We start from the raw sequence: 18,952 nt of genomic DNA, 5'->3' as shown, positions 1-18,952 counted from the left end.
GTGGTCAGGAACTGCCTGGTGTTTCCTAGAATATATACTCTGCCAGTCCCTGCTGTTGCTCATGCTGACCACCTGCCTTTAGTTCTCTTCTGGTTTAGTTCTCCTCATCCCTTGACATCTGCTTTCAGTATTGTATCCAAGAATGTTTTCCTGAGCTTTTAGTGTGTCTCCTTTCCCACTCTCCTTGCTCTTTAGATGCACTGTACTGCAGCACCTACCACACTGTATTGTCTCTTCCATTTCCTCTCCCAGTAGACTGCATGACTTGAGGTAAGGACAGTGCCTGCAACCCGGCAATAGGAACTTAATTGTGTATGTGCATGTAGGTAACTAAACAGTAGAAATAAAGGCATGCTGATATCCAGCAGCCTAGAGTATTAGAAGAAGTGTGAATATATCTGCGTGCCTGGAGCATGAGGTCTTCATGAAGAATTTAGATGAGGACAGAGAAGTAGGTAGGAGCCAGATCATTAAAGTTTTCATCTGTTGTCCTAAGAAGTTTGGATTTCATAGTGTAAGTGACAGAGAGCCAATAAAGGCTTCAAGTAGGAGAATGACTAGTCTTTAGCATTTTCCAAAGTTTTAGATGTTATTAGTGTTATGTAAAAAGCTTGGATATAAAATAAATTTGGGAAATTCAGTGTTAATGCAAGTTGAATAGATTTCTGTCCTCAGGGACTTTTTAAAGTCTTTACTAGTGTACATTTTTAATCCTCCAAAAGGTGTGTGTTATTTAATTTGCATTTCCCAAATTTATTGATGATGGAACCCTTTGGGAACTCTGTTATAGAATGCAAAATCTATATATGCCCCCCCCGCCCCCCGCAAAANCTTTACTAGTGTACATTTTTAATCCTCCAAAAGGTGTGTGTTATTTAATTTGCATTTCCCAAATTTATTGATGATGGAACCCTTTGGGAACTCTGTTATAGAATGCAAAATCTATATATGCCCCCCCGCCCCCCGCAAAATCTATGGCAAACAGCTAAAGCACTTATTCAAGAGAAGTTCAGAGCAGTACAGGCCTACCTCAAGAAACCACAAAAATAAAATCTCAAATACACAAACTAACATTATACACACGGAACTAGAAAAAGAACAAAGTCCAAAGTAAGTAGAAGGAAGGAAGTAATAAAGATCAGAGCAAAAATAAATGAAATAGTGTCTAAAAAATAAAAGATCAATGAAACTAAGAGCTGGTTCTTTGAAAAGATAAACCAAATTGATAAACCTTTAACCAGACTCATAACAAAAAAAGAGGATTCATATAAATAAAATTAGAAATGAAAGAGGTAAAGTGACAACCAACACCGCAGAAGTGCAAGGGACTATAAGAAAATACTGTGAACAATTACATGCCAACAAATCCCCAGAAACAGACAATTTTTCAAGAATGAATGAAGAAAAAAACAAAATCAGAACATACCAATTACTACCAACAAAATCAAATCAGTATTCAAAAATTCCCAGAAAACAAAAACCTTAGACCAGTTGGCTTCCCAGGTGAATTTTACTAGACATTCAAACAAGAACTAATATGTATCCTTCTCAAGCTATTACAGAAAATTGTAGAGGGAGGGAAGGCTCCAAAAGTCATTTTACAGGGCCACCATTATTGTGATCCCCAAACCAAAGACACTACAAAAAAATTATAGGCTAATATCACTGACAAGCGTAGATGCAAAGAGCAAAACAAATTTAGCAATTCATTTAAAAGATCAGACACCATGATCAAGAAGGGATTTATTCCTGAGATGGTTCAATAACTGAAAATCATTAAACGTGGTACACCACATATGCAAAATGATGGATGAAGATCTTATGATCAGCCCTGGCCGGTGTGGCTCAGTTGGTTGTAGTGTTGTCCTGTACACCAAAAGGTTGCACCTTTGTTTCCTGGTCAAGGCACAGATGCAGGTTGTGGGTTTGATCCTTAGTCAGGGAGCCTATGAGAGGCAACCAATTGATGTTTCTCCATTGCATCAATGTTTCTCTCTCTGTCCCCACCCGCCTTTCCTGTCTCTAAAAGCAAGGAGGGAAAAATATCCTCAGGTAGGATTAAAAAAAAGATCATATACTCATTCCAGTAGATGCAGAAAAAGCATTTGACACAATCCATCCTCCATTTATGATAAAAAGTCAGCATAGTGGGAATATAGGGAACATACTTCAACATAATAAAAGCCTTATGTGGCAAACCTACACCTAACATCATACTCAAGGGAGAAAAGCTAGAAGCATTTTCCTTAAGATCAGAAACAATAATGTTCACTTTCACCACTTTTCTTCAACGTGATATTGGAAGTCCTAGCCTCTACAATCAGACAAGAAAAAGAAATAAAAGCCACCAAAACTGGAACAGAAGAAGTCAAATTGTCATTATTTGCAGATGACATTGCTACTATATAACATTGATACTATAGACAACCCTAAAGATTCCTCCAAAAAACTATTAGAACTGATAAATAAATTTAGTAAAGTTATAGGATGGAAAATTAATACTCAGAAATCAGTTGTATTTTTTTAGCAGAGCTTGGCTTTTTATTGAACATGTTACAAGAGAGATTGACTGCATTTTGCCATGTACAGTATGTACTTCTTTGCCCAAATTTTTGAGGGAAAAAATAAGGATGCACATTATATATGGGTATGATGATTACATACCATGGGTATAATAATGGGTATAATGACCCTGTGTATAATGAGCACAAAAATATGTATGTATTATACATGGCAAAATATGGTAGTCAAAAATACCAAGGTACATATCATCATCCAACTCCTCATATCCTTTTTTTGTTTTGTTTTGCTTCTACTTTCTAATCCCTCAGTTAGGGCAGCAGTGGGGATTGAATAAGGGGACAGGACTTCCTATTGTTGTAGCACCAGCCTCTGAGGCAAGTCCACCAACCCCTACACTGCAGATGAGGCTCCTGATCTTAACTTAGGCCAGAGCCTTTGCAAACAAGTCTGGCCAGAAAGGTCCAACATTTAAACCCACTACTTTAATGAGTGTATTGGTCTTATCCATTGTCACCATCATTTTATTGTTGTGCAGAGTGAAGGGCTGAATCAATACAGGTGAGTTGTGAGATGGAGACCATAATTCAGGTGACTGTTGGGTGATCACTGCCAGGCATGGTACTAGTTGCTGGATGAAGTGAAGGTCTCACTCCAACCTGGCCTTAGCCTCCTCAGGAAGCTATGAAAGCTAAGGCCAGTAAGCTAGGAAAAGTAGCAGTCATCTGCAGATCTCTTTGTAGCTTATGCTGTTTGACCCTGGACAGAACACAGGTAGTGGTTGACCTTGGTCATGTCAAGAGCAATCAAGGCTCAGCTACAACAGGACACTGTACACAACCCACATGGTGGGCACACATTGAGTATCCAGCTTTGTGCCACTGGACCCTACAGGACGCCTACTACATTGCACCACTCTATCAAGCCTGGGAGAAATAGCAGCTCTATCTAATACATAAAAAAAGAAACACAGGGAGGCTGCCAAAGTGAGGAGACAAAAAACATGGCCCAAATGAAACAATAAAACAGAATCCAGTAAAAGAACTAAACAAAATAGAGACAAGCAATCTACTAGATGCAGAGTTGAAAACACTGGTTATAGGGATGCTCAATGAAGTTACTAGGAAGCTCAACAATATAAAAAGATTCAGTCAGAAACAAAGGATTCACTAATCGAAATAAAAACCAATTTATAGGGATTAACAGTAGCATGGATGAAGCTGAGAATCAAATCAGCCGTTTGGAACATAAAAAAGCAAAAAATAACCGGTCAGAACAATAAGAAGAAAAAGGTATCAAAAAAACTGAGGCTAATATGTGAAGCCTCAAAGACAACTTCAAGCAAGCAAACATTTGGGGGTCCTGGGAGGAGAAGAGAGAGAGAGACCAAGAAATTAGAAAAAAAATGCCAGAACACTTCCCTAACCTGTTGCAGGAAATAGACATATAAAGTCTGTCTCGAAAAAGTCTAGCCATTGTTAATAAACAGAATGGTTTGCATGATATGGATGTAACCTGGCAGCCAAAGGGAATACACTGGAATGTGCATGCATGAACAATGATGACATCATTGTACTAGTCAGTGGTGATGGTAGACACCATTGAGTGAGCATGTGTACTGTGTGGTTGTTGTATTCAAAATGACTGAGCTAGTAGAGCAATGAATTTGCATCACATTTTACATTAAGATTGAATATGCCTCTGTGGAAACTATTGGGATGATCCAGAAGGCTGCAGCTGTGTGTAACAGGTGACTGGCAGCTTCATCATGACTACATGCCTGCTCATGAGTCACATGTGGTGCAGAGTGTTTTGGTGAAAAGTCAAATCACCCAGGTGACTCAAGCCCCCTATAGCTCAAATTTACTGCCCTGAAACTCCTGGCTTTTCCCCAAACTAAAATCACCTTTTGAAAAGAAAGAGATTTCAGACTACCGATGAGATTCAGGAAAATATGACATGGAAGCTGATGGTGATTGGGAGAACTATGTGAAGTCATAAGGTGCCAATATTGAAGGGGACTAAGGCACCATTGTCCAGTATATAATGTTTCTTGTATCTTGTATCTTCTTCAGTATCTTTAGTTTTCATATTATAATGCTGGATACCTTCTGGGCAAATCTTGTACAAGTCCAGGAAGTGCAGAGAGTCCCAAACAAGATGAACCAAATAGGCTCACACCAAAACACATCATAGTTAAAATGCCAAAGGTTAAAGATACAAAGAGCATCTTAAATGCAGCAAGAGGAAGGCAATTAGTTACCTACAAGAAAGCTTCCATAAAACTGCAGCTGCTTTCCCAAAAGAAACTTTGCAGACTGAAAGGGATTAGCAAGAAATATTCAAGGTCATGAAAAGCAGGAACTTACAGCCAAGATTAAGATTGCTCTACCTAACAAATATATCATTTAGAATTGAAGGGTAGATAGAGAGATTCCAAGACAAGAAAAAACTAAGGGAGTCCATCATCACCAAACCAGAATTACAAGAAATGTTAAAGTGCTGTTTTCAAGAAGAAAACAATAAAAAATACAGACAATCAAATGGCAAGAAGTACCTATGTATCAACAATTGAAACTAAAAAAGCAAAATGAAGAAACAAGCAGAACAGAAACAGAATTGTAGATACAGTGAGCATTTTCATGGTTGCCTGATGGAAGAGGGTCAGGAGGATGGATAAAAAAGGTGAAGGAATAAGAAGTACAAATTGGGAGTTTTCCTACCATAGTTTAAAGTAAAAAGAGAGGATCCAAGATGATGGAGGTAAGTGGCAGCTACACTACCCCTTTCCAGGATGAATCTGTAATTACAATTAAATTGTAGGGAAATCATTGAGGATAACTAACTAAACACTAGCTGGAGAGAAGCCTTATAACCATAGACAGACAGAAGAAACTACTTCACCAAAACGTGACCAGTAGGGAGTGCAAAGGAGGTGTGAGAGGGCTGGCTGGGCTCCCACAGGCAGCAGCTAAAGACCTGGATGAATATTTCAGTGGCTGGGGGCAGGGGTTCCCACTGAGAAGTGTGTGGTCTAAACCCCAAGCTGGGCCCCCCAGCCTACAGCACCAGAGCCAGCTACGAGCCCATATAACATCCAGTTGTGAAAAGCACCAGGGTTTCTGTCTGCCAGGAAGAGGTGCTTGGAGATGCAGAGAATCTCACAAAGGGTCAACACCCAAAATTTCATTTGCAGCCACTTACCCTGAGCTCCGGCAGCTGGAGGGCAAAGTGAACTAGAAACAGGTGGGGAGAGAACTGAAGGAACAACTGCCAGGACTTCTGTGCTGAGTCATTCCCCATACTGCAGAAGCCGTCTGTCTCAGGCAGAGCAATACCCTCCAAGTGGCATCAGTCTGAGAGGAAGCTATAGCCCTGCCTGCAGGGATTACTCTGGCTCACCCTGCGGTGCTTAAGTTGGGCTGCTGATTATAGTTGGAGGCTATATCACTGATCAGTTTAACAACTAAGGAGGAAAATATAAAAGAAGCAGCCAAATGGGAAGACAAAGAAACAAACTCCAAATGAAAGAACGAGAGGATTCTCCAGAAGAAGACCTAGATGAAATGGAGGCAAGCAATTTATCAGATAGAGAGTTTAGACTAATGATTATGAGGATACTCAACAGCATGAAAAAAGAAATAGAAACCATAAAAAAGGACCAGTCAGAAATACAATATCTGAAATAAATAATAGAGTAGAAGTAATAAACAGTAGGTTAGATGAAGCAGAGGATTGAATCATCAATTTGGAAAACAAGGTAGAAAGAAACACACAGGCAGAGCAGCAAAAAGAAAAAAGAATTTAAAAACATGAGGAGAGCTTGGGAAACATTTTGGATAACATGAAGCCTAACAACATCCACCTCATGGGAATACCAGATGGAGAAGAGAGCAAGCAAGGGATCGAGAACCTACTTGAAGAAACACTGACTGAATACTTCCCTAATCTAGTGAAGGAAAAAGACACACGTGTCCAGCAAGCTTGGAGTCCCAAACAAGTTGGACCCAAAGAAGCCTACACCAATACACATCATATTAAAATGACAAGGTTTAAGGGCAGGGAGAGAATCCTAAAAGCTGCAAGGCAAAATAACATAGTTACCTATGAGGGAACTCCAATTAGATTGGCATCTGATTACTCAACAGAAATATTTCAGGCCAGAAGGAAGTGATGTGAAATATTCAAGGTGATGAAGAGCAAGGACCTAAAACCAAGGCTACTTTACCCAGCAAGGCTAATATTTAAAATTGAAGGAGAAATAAGAAGCTTTCCAGACAAGAAAAGGCTAAAGGAGTTTGTTAACAAGACACCAGTACTACAACAAATGTTAGAGGGCTTGCTTTAAGAAGAAGTAAGAGGAGGAGGTAGAGGTGGGAGAGTGGTAAGGAAATTCAGGGGAAAGGAGGAGAAGAGAAAAGAAAACAATGTAACAATAAAATGGTATAACATATGTATGTATCGATAACCATTTTAAATGTAAGTGGCGTAAATGCTTCTGCCAAAACACATAGGTAGTTGAGTGCATAAGTAAACAAGATCTGTGTATATACTGCCTCTAAGAAGCCCATCTCAAATTGAAAGATACACATAGACTAAAAGTAAAGGAATGGGAACAGACATTTCATGCAAAAAAGTGAGGGGGGTGGGCAGCTGGGGTAGCAGTACTTATACCCCAAAAATTAGACTTTAAAATCAAGGCTATAGTAAAATACAAGGAAAAATACTACATAGTGATAAAGAGAACAATCTAACAAAAGGATAAAACTCAAACATTTATGCACGCAACATAACATCTTATATGTGGAGTGAATCTTCATGGACATAAAGGGAATGATCCACAGAAATGCAGTCATCTCTGTGATTTTAACATTCCATTGACTTCAGTGGGTATATCTTCCAGACAGAAAACCAGTAAGGAGACAGTGGCCTTAAATGACATAGTAGATCTAAATGGATTTCAGTATTTTCACCCAAAGCAGCAGAATATACATACTTTTCAATTGTACATGAAATATGTGGTTGGTTAGACCACATGTTTGGACACAAAACAAGTCTCAGTAAATTTAAAAAGATTGACATCATATCACAAGCATCTTCTCAGACCAGGATGCTATGAAACTAGAAATCAATCACAAAAACACTGAAAAACAGCAAAGACATGGAAGCTAAATAACATGTTATTAAACAATGAATGGGTCAACAACAAGATCAAGGAGGAAATCAAAAGATACCATGAAACAAATGAAAATGAGAAGACAGCAATCCAAAATCTGTGGGGCACTGGGAAAGCAATCCTAAGAGAGAAATTTATAGCATTAAAGCCTATCTTGAAAAAAAAGAAAAAGCTAAAGTGAACAAACTTCACAGTTAAAGGAATTTGAAAAAGAACAGCACAGCAAGCCCAAAATGAGTAGGAGGGATATAAAAAGATCAGAGCAGAAATAATCAAAATAGAGTCTAAAAAACGAAAGAAGAGAGCAGTGAATCCAACAGCTGGTTCTTTGAAAAGATAAACAAAATGGACAAACCTTTAACCAGACTAATCAAGAAAAAAAGAGAAAGGACCTAAGTAAATAAAATCAGAAATGAAAGAGGGGAAATAACAGTTGACACCCCTAAAATGCAAATGATTGTAAGAAAACATTATGGGCAATTATATGTCAACAAACTGAATAATGTGGAATAAATGGATAAATTTCCAGAAACATACGGTCTTCCAAAAATAAATCAGAAAGAATCACAGAATCTAAATAGATTACACCTGGGTAAATTGAAGCAGTAATCAAGACTCCCAGTGATCAAGAGCCCTACACCAGATGTCTTCACAGGTGAATTTTACCAAACATTCTGAGAAGAACTAACACCTCTCCTTCTCAAACTATTTCATAAAATTCAAGAGGAGGGAAGGCTCCCAAAGTCATTTTAGGAAGCCAGCATTATCCTAATTCCAAACCCAGATAAAGACACTACAAAGAAAGAAAATTATAGGCTAATATTCCTCATGAACACAGACACTAAAATCCTCAACAAATTATTAAAAACCAAATACAGCAATACATCAACATGATCATTCACTATGATGAATGGGGATTTATTCTTGGAATGCAAGGTTGGTACAACATTTGCAAATCAATAAATGTGATTCACATATAAAGAAAATGAAGGATAAAAACCACATGATCATATCAATAAATGCAGAAAAGGCATTGGATAAAATCCAGCACATATTATATAAACTCTCGGCAAAGTGGGAATAGGGAGAACATACTTAAACCTAATGAAGGTCATATATGGCAGTCCCACTTCCAGCATCATACTCAACATGGACACTACAAGCTTTTTCCAGAGATCAGTAATAAGTTAGGGATGTCAGCTTTCACCTCTCTTATTCAACATAGTGTTGGAAGTCCTAGCCACAGCAGTCAGACAGGAAAAAAAAAATAAAGGCATCCAAATTGGAAACAAGGAAGTAAAACTCATTATTTGCAGATGGCATGATATTGTATGTAGAGAATCCCAGGATTCCACCAGGAAACTACTAGTGCTGATCAATGAATTCAACAAAATAGCAAGATACAAAATTAATATCCAGAAATCAATTGCATTTTATATGCCAAAAACTAACAGAAATACAACTAAAGAAAACAATTCCATAGAACTAAAACAAAACAATAGAACTAAAGAAAACTAATTGCTTCAAAAAGAATAAAATACCTAGGAACAAACCCAACCAGGAATATAAAATACCTGTACTCAGGAAATAATAAGACACTGAAGAAAGAAATTGAAGAAGATACAAATAAGTGGAAGCACGTACTGTGTTCCTGGATTGGAAGAATTAACATCATTTGTCCATACTACCCTAAGCAATCTGTAGATTCGACACAATTCCTGTCAAGATCCCGAGGGTTTTTTTCCACAGAATTAGAACAAATATTTTCAAAATGTGCATGGAACTAAAAAAGCCCCTCCATATAGCAACAGCAATCCTGAGAAAGAAGAACAAACTTGGAGGAATTACACTGCCTAATATCAAACTATATTACAAGGCCATAGCAATCTAAACAGCCTCCTTTGGCATAAAAGCAGACACATAAATGAATGGGACATAATACAGAGCCCAGAAATAAATCCACAACTTTATAGTCAATTTATATTTGACACAGGAAGAAAGTACATACAATGGGCTAAAGATAGTTTATTCAATAATTGTTTTTTTAAAATTGGACAGATATGTGCAGGAAAATGAAACTAGATCATCTTCTTACACCACACACAAGAATAAATTGAAAATGGATGAAAGACTTAAATGTTAGACCTGAAACCATAAAAATCCTGGAAGAAAACATAGGCACCAAAATCTCCGACATTGTTCATAGCATTTTTAGAATAAATTTTTAAAATATTTTATTTATTTTTAGAGAAGATAAGGGAGGAAGAGAGGGAGAGAAACATCAATGTATGGTTGCCCCTTCTGCAACCCCACTGGAGACCTGGCCCTCAACCCAGGCATGTGCCCTAGACTGGGAATCGAACTAGGGACCTTTTGGTTCTCAGGCTGACACTCAGTCTACTGAGCCACACCAGCCAGGACTAAACTAAAAAGTATTTGCACAACCAAGGAAACCATCAAGTAAAGGAATGACAACCTACAGAATGGGAGAACTTATTCACCAATACATCTGACAAGGTGTTAATATCAAAAATTTATAAAATACTTACAAAACTCAACACCAAAAAAACCCAAACAACCCAATTTAAAAAAAGGGCAAGGAACCTGAACAGACACTTTTCCAAAGAGGGCATATAGATGGCCAATAGACATATGAAAAGATGTTCAGTGTCACTATCATCAGAGAAATGTAAATTAAAACATCATGAGATATCATCTCACACCTGTCAGAATGGCTATCATCCATAAATCAACAAACAAGTGCTGGTGAGGACGTGGAGAAGGAGTAACCCTTTTGCATTATTGGTTGGATGCAGATTGGTGCAGCCACTGTGGACAGCAGGATAGAAGTACCTCAGAAAATTTTAAATGGATCTGCCTTTTTGACCCAGTGACCCCACTTCTGGAAATATAACTGAAGGAACCCAAAACACCAGTTCAAGATAACATAAGCGCTTCTGTATTCATTGCAGTGTTATTTACAATTGCCAAGATATGGAAACAGTCCATGTGTCCCTCAATATGTGAGTGGATAAAACAACTATGGGAACCCTAGCTGGTGTGGCTCAGTGGATTGAGTGCCAGCCTGCAAACCAGAGGGTTGCCAGTTTGATTCCCAGTCAGGGCACATGCCTGGGTTTCAGACTAGGTCACCAGTGTGGGTTGCACAAGAGGCAGCCGCTCACTGATGTTACTCTCCCTCCCTTTGTCCTTCACTTCCCCTCTGTACTCAAAACAAAACAAAACACAACTCTGGGACAGTTACAGAATGGAATACTTACTTGGTTTTGAAAAAGAAGAAAAATACTGTTTGTAACAGTATGGGTGAACCGGGAGAAAATTATTCTAAGTGAAATAAGCCAGTCAGAGAAAGACAAATGCCATATAATTTGACTCATAAGTGCAATCTAATGAACAAACTGAACCAACAAGGAAAATGGGACGGACTCATAGATGGAGAGCAGGATGACAGCTAATGGGAGACAGCTGGAGGGATGGAGCAAAGAGCAAAAAGGACTCATGGACATGCACAACGTTTTGGTGATTGCTGGGAGAATGGAGGTATAAGAGGACTGAATGGTAATGGGAAAAGACACAATAAAGATCAGTTTCTTTTTAAAAGTACAAATTGGTAGTTACAGAATAGTCATGGGGATGTAAATAGAGCATAGCAAATAGAGTACCAAAAGAACACATGTGTGATCCAGGGTCATACACAACAGTGTGGTGATTGACTGAGGGAGTCGGGGGCATGGCTGGGTGGAGGAGGGCAAAAGGAGAAAAGCTGGGACGACTGTAATAGCATAAACAATGAGATATAATTAAAAATAAAAATACATTGGGAAACAAAATGGTGATAAGGACTAAAATCACTGCAGGCATACTTGGTATATGTCAGCTACTGTGCCAGGAACATCACATGTTTTTCATTTCATATTTATAATAACCAGCAGAACTATTGTTGTTTTAGAGGAAACTGGGTTTTTGAGCAGTTAGGCAACTTTTCCAAAATTATACCACTAATAAGTGCAGAGCTGAGATTTAGACCAGGATGTGCATGGTGCCAGAGTCTGTATAATCTCCTTCCATGATTGCTTCCTCTTGCCTTACTCCCGCTCCAATAATTATCCGTTCTGTGCTTTAGCTGGTAAGAAAGAAGGAAAGTTACATTTACCTATGCCACACCAAGCACTTTCTTAGTTTTGCTCCTTTAATCTTTCACACTTAAAAAACACTGATATGTATATATACTCCTATTGCTAGAGTAGAATATTACTTGGCCATATAAGAACAATGAAATAACCCTGGCTGGTGTAGCTCAGTGGATTGAGCATGAGCTGCGAACCAAAGGGTCACCAGTTCAATTCCCAGTCAGGGCACATGCCTGGGGTTGCAGGCCAGGTCCCCATTGGGGGCCACATGAGAGGCAGCCACACACTGATGTTCTCTAACTCTCTTTCTTCCTCCCTTCCCCTCTCTCTAAAAATAAATAAATAAAATCTTTTAAAAACAATGAAATATTACATTTTATGACAACATGGATGGACCCAGAAGGTGTTATGCTCAATGCAATAAGTCAGACAGAAAAAGACAAACACCATATGATTTCACTTTATGTGGAATCTAAATAACAAACAAAATAGAAACAAACTCATAGATTCAGAGAACATTTTGATGGTTGCCAGAGGTGAAGCAGATTTTGGTATGGGCGAAAAGGGGGAAAGAATCAAGAGGTACAAATGGCCACTTGTGAAAATAGTCACAGGATGTAAATTACAGCATGGGGAATAGTAATATTGTAACAACTATGTATGGTGTCAGATGGGTACTATTATTTATTGGGGTGATCACTTTGTAAATTGTATAAATGTGTAATTACTATGTTATACACCTTAAAGTAATATAATATTGTATGTTAACTATACATACAAAAATTGCTTTTAAAAAGCAACATGTAGTCTTGAATTAGAAGGTTAATATCAGGTCCTGGCTGGTGTGGCTCAGTGGATTGAGCACCAGCCTGCAAACCAAAGGGTCACGGGTTCAGTTCCCAGTCAGGGCCTGAGTTGCAGGCCAGATCAGTCAGCGGCACATGAGCGGCACATGAGAAGCAACCACACACTGATGTTTCTCTCCTTTTTCTCACTTGCTTCCCCTCTCTCTATATGTAAACAAACAAACAAATAAATAAAAAGGTTAATATCAGGAACACAAGGGAATTGTATCGCTTATTCTCTGGAAGTGGTGATTTGTTAATAGTTTTGAAAGAATATGATTTGTGAATTGTTAGTATATGACCCAAATTCATTAGAACAAGCAGTGTGAAATGTGCTTTGAAATATCTCTGAGACAAATAGTAGCAAAGGAAAGTGTTTCTTTTATGTATCTACAACCCCACCAACTGGTAGCATAGCCCAAGCTCACTGCTTTTGATACCACAACCTATCCTTGACCTGGCTTGAACTATGACGCACTTGAGGGTAAAGGTACAAATTCTAGTCTGGACGTGGTTACTGATTGTTTATGGGTAAATCAGAGATGGTTGCCAGGAGTTCAGTTTGGACAACTGAGCAGATAGGTGGTGGCATCATAATGAGGTAACCAAGACAGAAGATGACAGTTTGGGAGAGAAGATGTGCTATCACTTTTTTTACGTGTTGATGAGTTAGCGCTACCTGTGAAAAGTAGAGTCTGAATAGGCTACCCAATATCTGAATAGATGGACGCAGCCTTCGTGTTATATGCTGTGTCTCAGTTGCTGCATATATTAAGGGTTTTGTGTCTCTTTTATGAGCTTATAAAATATTAAATTGCCCATTTCTAATTTGATCCCCCATTGCATATCCACATGTCATTTACCGTTGTCCCAGCACAGCTTTCCTACCTTATACACATTTAACAGAAATCACTTAGTTGGATCTTTTTAAACTTCTGATTTTAGGAATATTGAAACATACATCATTTGCCTGTAAGTGGAAACTGCAGTTGCCCCCACAAATATGAGGAAGACGCTTGATGCACAGTGTTTCTTGTTTCATTACCACACCAATGGAAATCACTGAGTTGATAATGCTATTACATGTTTCTATTTCAGTTATTTTTAAATGTAATAACAGTGTTCATTCATTTTATTTATAGCTCCAAAAGGAATTCTTCATTTGTCTCCTGATGTTTATCAAGAGATGGAAGCCAGCCGCCACAAAGTAATCTCTGGCACTACCCTAGGCTATTTGTCACCCAAAGATATGAACCAACCATCCAGCTCTTTCTTCAGTATATCTCCCACCTCGAATAGCTCAGCCACAATTGCCAGGGAACTCCTAATGAATGGAACATCTCCTACGGCAGAAGCCATAGGGTTAAAAGGAAGTTCTCCTACTCCCCCTTGTCCTGCAGTACAACCTTCAAAACAGCTGGAATATTTAGCAAGGATTCAAGGCTTCCAGGTATGAATTAAAAGCAAATGAAACAATTTATTAGCTCCAAATCCTTCATCTGTATCCATCAGAAAGCTCATCCTTGCCTGCCAGTGTGACGACCCAAATGCCATTCACATTGTAAATTATTAGGAACACAAGAGAGAAAAGAGAGCTGTATGCACATGCCTCATGATTTTTATTTTCATTCTACCTGGTAATTCTTTTGCTGCCTGGCTCTCCTCCATTTTTTTCTTTCTCCTTTTTTAAAAAATATTTTTCATTCTCTATGTTCCAGTTGGTCTTGATTGGTACATCTATCTCCTCACTGTCTTCCACAAACAAAAACTCTGCCTTTATACATTTTGCAGTAGTATTGAGCTCTTAAGTTCTTCCTCCTTTTACAGTAAGGGTGAGTTTTTCTAACTATGCCTTTACTTTCATAGCAGTTTTGAATTTAACCTTCTCTATTCCTAGTAATGATTCAGGTATACCATTCTGTTATAATATCTTAGAGGTTTGTTACCTTAGGGATTGATTAAAAATGGTATTAGAACAATAATGAAATGCTTCCTAGTTGTTTGAGGCATACCAACATGTATTTGTTTTACTGGATCGTGTTTGGACCTTCTGGGGTAATAACACCTGCCTCAGATGGCACCAGCAATTCTGTTTCACTGAGAAAAGTCTAACACTATCTGTAGTCTACTTAACTTGTTGTGTATGTAAGTTTGGGGTTAGAAACTCTTCCCATTTATTCTTTGTTCCCTTTTGGAAAAAAACTAACAGTCCTCTATGGATAAAATTTTGGAAATAATTGTTAACTCTAGGAAGAGGAAACACCTGTGTTCTGATTTCTTCATTGCCTTGAAAATCACATGCTGACCTGTAATCGCTAATGTGACTGGCTAGCTATCTCAAACTTGAGTGTGTGAGTCTCGCTCCCTCAGAATCCACTGTTTTCACCCCCTTCTACGTCTTAGTCTTATTCCTTAAGACCAAAAACTGTAATTTTCTTTAGAAATATGCCTTGGAAGATGTGTATTATGTAGAGTGATCATGTATTTATACACATTTTACAAGTTTAGATACAAAATAAGAAAGAAGATCATGTGTTGCGGGGGATTTTGCATGTTTTTTTTCCCTCATAAGGAAATGGATTCATTCAAATCTATTGCCAGGTAGTTATTAGTGTTTTTAATTAGACTATTTATGAATTAAAGAAGCTGTTACTAATCATTGGTTCTGTTATCTGAAATTTTAAATGCTTAAAGTGAAAATTTTAGAATTTGGTATTGTTTATTATAAGAATGACAATAAATCACTGTTCAAAATAAAAAGACCTCAATTCATGCAGTTAAAGTACTGGGAAAAAAAGAAAGTAATTTCTAGTTCTGTGTATTATCTGCATAGGATGAACTAGAAATAAATTGTCATGAAGTGAAATCCACTGCTTACTTACAAATCTAATCATTTAGAAATGCCTAAAAGTAGCACTGCATTCTTTAAAAAACAAAGCACAAATTTCGTTCAAGCTCTGGATTGATTTTTTTTGCTTGGAGATGCTATTATGGTAGATGCAATTTTGCTACTTCAATTTTTTTGTATTTTAACACATATTTACTTTAGTTAAAATGTTATCTCTTTTCCCCATTTTGGGGCTGACTGCTCAGACCATTTTTAAAAGACTTACATAGAGATAATATTCATCATTTAAGGTCAAGTTAAACATATACAAATTTGTATGCTGTGACTTTTACATACTCATGAATATAAACAGGAATGAGCTTGGCGTTGGTGTGAAACGCTGCCTCTGATGGACCGTAACCCACAGCTGAGCAGTGAATGAATCTGTGGGAAACGGCCTGGTGTCCTGTGTGATGCAGCAGTGCACACCTTCACTTCGCAGTGGGAGGGTCTTCGTGGTTAAGAGTTTTAGAGCCCATTTCTTTTACTTTCTCAGGTATATTTACCTGGTAGAAGGACACACAGATTGTGTCTATTTCTTAAATGTTTTAATTGGACGGTAGCTTAGAAATTATAGGGCCAAGTTGTTATGGATTACATGCTATTCTGTTATTTTTACTTCTGGAATTTAAAAATAATGAATTCTTTTACTGTGTTTCTAGGTTAGTATTTTTTTGTTATTGTACACTGAATAGATATTATTCTTATTGAATATTGTATAAACCTTTCTTTGGCCTTCTTTGCCCACTGAAATTTGATGTGACAACTATATTGTATTGCAAAGTAAAATTATTAGTGTACTTAAAACTAAGTTGTTTTAACTTTTAATTTTTTCACTATCCAGTCTTTAATTAAAATTTATAAATTACAGAAAACTTATTTGCTCACCAGAGTGTAGGTATTAGGCTCACATTCTTTTGCTTAAATCTATAAAATAAATTATTATACAATTAAAGATATTATTAATAAAGCTGATTTCACAGAGCAGAATGTGACTGAATGCTTGCACATTCTTGGTAATTCTTTTAGTTTTGCTTGGGCTCGCCTAAAGCTTTTAGTCACATTTTAGAAGTAGGCTTTGGATCTTTGTCATAAATGAATATTTGTTTCTTTGCAACTTTTTGAGTGCATTTTAATTATTCTCTTTAAAACTTGAATGTTTTTAATGATTGTTTTTTTTTAGCAAAAAGTTTTATGTTATTAGTTCTGTGAACCTCAGACTTTATGCTTCAGTCAGTATGCTTCTGTAACATTATGCATTTCATAAAAACTCATTTGAAATTATAGTCAGACCATACATAGTGTTTCAGGGCTTTTTGTTTTGTAATTTGATATTTAATTATAATGCCAAAATGTTTCAAATTCAAATGACTTTTTAAAGAAAATTATGATGGGAGAGATATTCTTGAATTGCTGTACATTTGGGCTGAAATAGAATACTTTTTGTTATGTTTTAATTTACATTCTAAGTTTCTATATCTTTAATATGATTTTTCATACTAGTTACATTAGAAATATCTTTGTATAATTAAATATAAGCAGTTTCTTTGTTTAAATGAGTCATTAGAAAATGATTAGATTGAACATTGAAATGATTTACAGTTATTCCTTGGTATCTATGAAGATTAGTTCCAGGACCCCCACAGACACCAAAAACCACAGGTGCTCAAGTCCCTTATGTCAAATGGAGCAATATTTACTTATAACTTACACATGTCTTCCTATCTACTTTAAATCATGTCAGATTACTTATAATACTTACCACAATGTGAATTCTATGCAATTTTCATAGTGTGTTGTTTAGGGAATAATGACAAGTCCAGTACAGATGCCACCATCATAAGCCTGACTGCACAGTACATATCAGCAACAATATGACCTTTTTCAAATATTTATGATCCCTAGTTCGTTGAATCCACAGACCTGGAACCCACAGATATGGAGGGCTGACTATATTTATTTATTTATTCATCCACTCATTCATTTTAGGGCTGACAGTATTTTAATAAATTCTTTCTTCTAGATGGATTTAATTTCAGTTTTCTGAAAAAAAACTAGATTTGTTTTTCTTACATAAAGAATATAAAGAAGCACTTGGTATCTCAATTAAACCATAATTAGTTTTTTTACATATTTAAGGAGTGTTTTACAGAGGGACTTTTCATTATGGTGAGTTTTGGATAGATGTTGGTGCCATTTCCAGCAAAATGAGAATGTCAATAGAAGGCTTCGAAACATCTATTTAAAACCTCTCTTTTCAGAGATAATTCAAATAATACATTTCAACTGATGTGTCTCCTTTTGCAAGTTTAATGTGATGATGGCTTATTGTACAGGCTGCAAACCCAGAAGGGGATGCTGACTATACCTCATGTAACTATACTCCATCAAAGCCAGTGGAATCGCACCAGAGCGACTCATTTTACTAAAATTCCCAACACTAGAGAAAAGGAAAAACATTCCATTTGAAGAAAGAAACCTTGATGCACATAAAAACATATTGTAATAAGTAACAGAAATACTGGTAAGAGTCAAGTGAGCCTGAGCAAGTCCATTATTCCTGTATAAACTATGCAGGACTACTTCTACCTGAATCTCTACGAACGTAATCGTGGAACTCAAAAGGACAAAGACACTCATCTTGAGTCTTGGTCCCAGCATGTACATAGTAAGACATTTAACACATTTCAAAGAAAAAGTAATGTACAAACCCAGAAAGATCCATTCCTACCACAGTGACTTTGATGTGGATCTGAAACCAACTACTGTGCTGCAGAAAAAAGATGGCTGTCCTTTCGTGCCCTCCCCAAGTAGAAATACCAGCAGTTTTTTCTATTTGTATCAGAAGAGATTTCAACTCAACGTAGTTGGAATTATTTGAAAATCAGGTCTTTGAAGAAAAATAAATTATTTTTCATCTAAAGGTGAATTACATTTTCTTTTGCTAGAAAATGATGGCAGTGATGTGACTTTTTCCGAGTAATATGAGATTAATTATAGTGCCCATCAGGAGCCCTCATGTCAGGTTGGGGTTTATATATCTATATTCATTTTAGGTCATGTTGAAAGGACTATTTCCCTCTTCCCAGCTTCAGCTATGTTTCAATTTTCCTTTTCATGAATGACAATGGGTTAAATTTCATGATTGTTATCTTCTCACCCGGGACAACTCTTGAGAAAGAGAACAGTGTGTGGAATACTGCATGTAAAGGATTTATTCGCACTGAAAAGCACTTCTCTGACATTCCAGGGGCATGCTTCATTCAGGGGATGCGTGGGTGAACAAGGGAACGAAACTTTCATTCATGGGCTGACTTATTATGTAGCAGAGAGGAAAGTAGGCACTACGCACATTATTTTGTGACCAAGTAGA

The 18,952-nt window shown here is 37.2% G+C and overlaps 1 protein-coding gene across 5 annotated transcripts in view; it reads left to right on the top strand.

Moving 5' to 3' along the window:
- STAU2 (staufen double-stranded RNA binding protein 2) overlaps nt 1-18,952 on the top strand; it is a 354,567-nt gene that overhangs the window by 195,579 nt on the left and 140,036 nt on the right. For all 5 annotated transcript variants that reach the window (XM_037039725.1, XM_037039726.1, XM_037039723.1 and 2 more), the window contains one exon: nt 13,835-14,142. In XM_037039725.1, the coding sequence (XP_036895620.1) occupies nt 13,835-14,142 (308 nt within the window). The remainder of the gene's footprint in view (nt 1-13,834; nt 14,143-18,952) is intronic.

This window comes from Sturnira hondurensis, unplaced genomic scaffold, assembly GCF_014824575.4.
Source record: "Sturnira hondurensis isolate 20B ecotype Veracruz unplaced genomic scaffold, ASM1482457v3 Scaffold0025406, whole genome shotgun sequence".
Lineage (NCBI taxonomy): Eukaryota > Metazoa > Chordata > Mammalia > Chiroptera > Phyllostomidae > Sturnira > Sturnira hondurensis.
The sequence above is the reverse complement of the archived record's forward strand: the minus strand, read 5'-3'. Positions and strand labels throughout refer to the sequence as shown.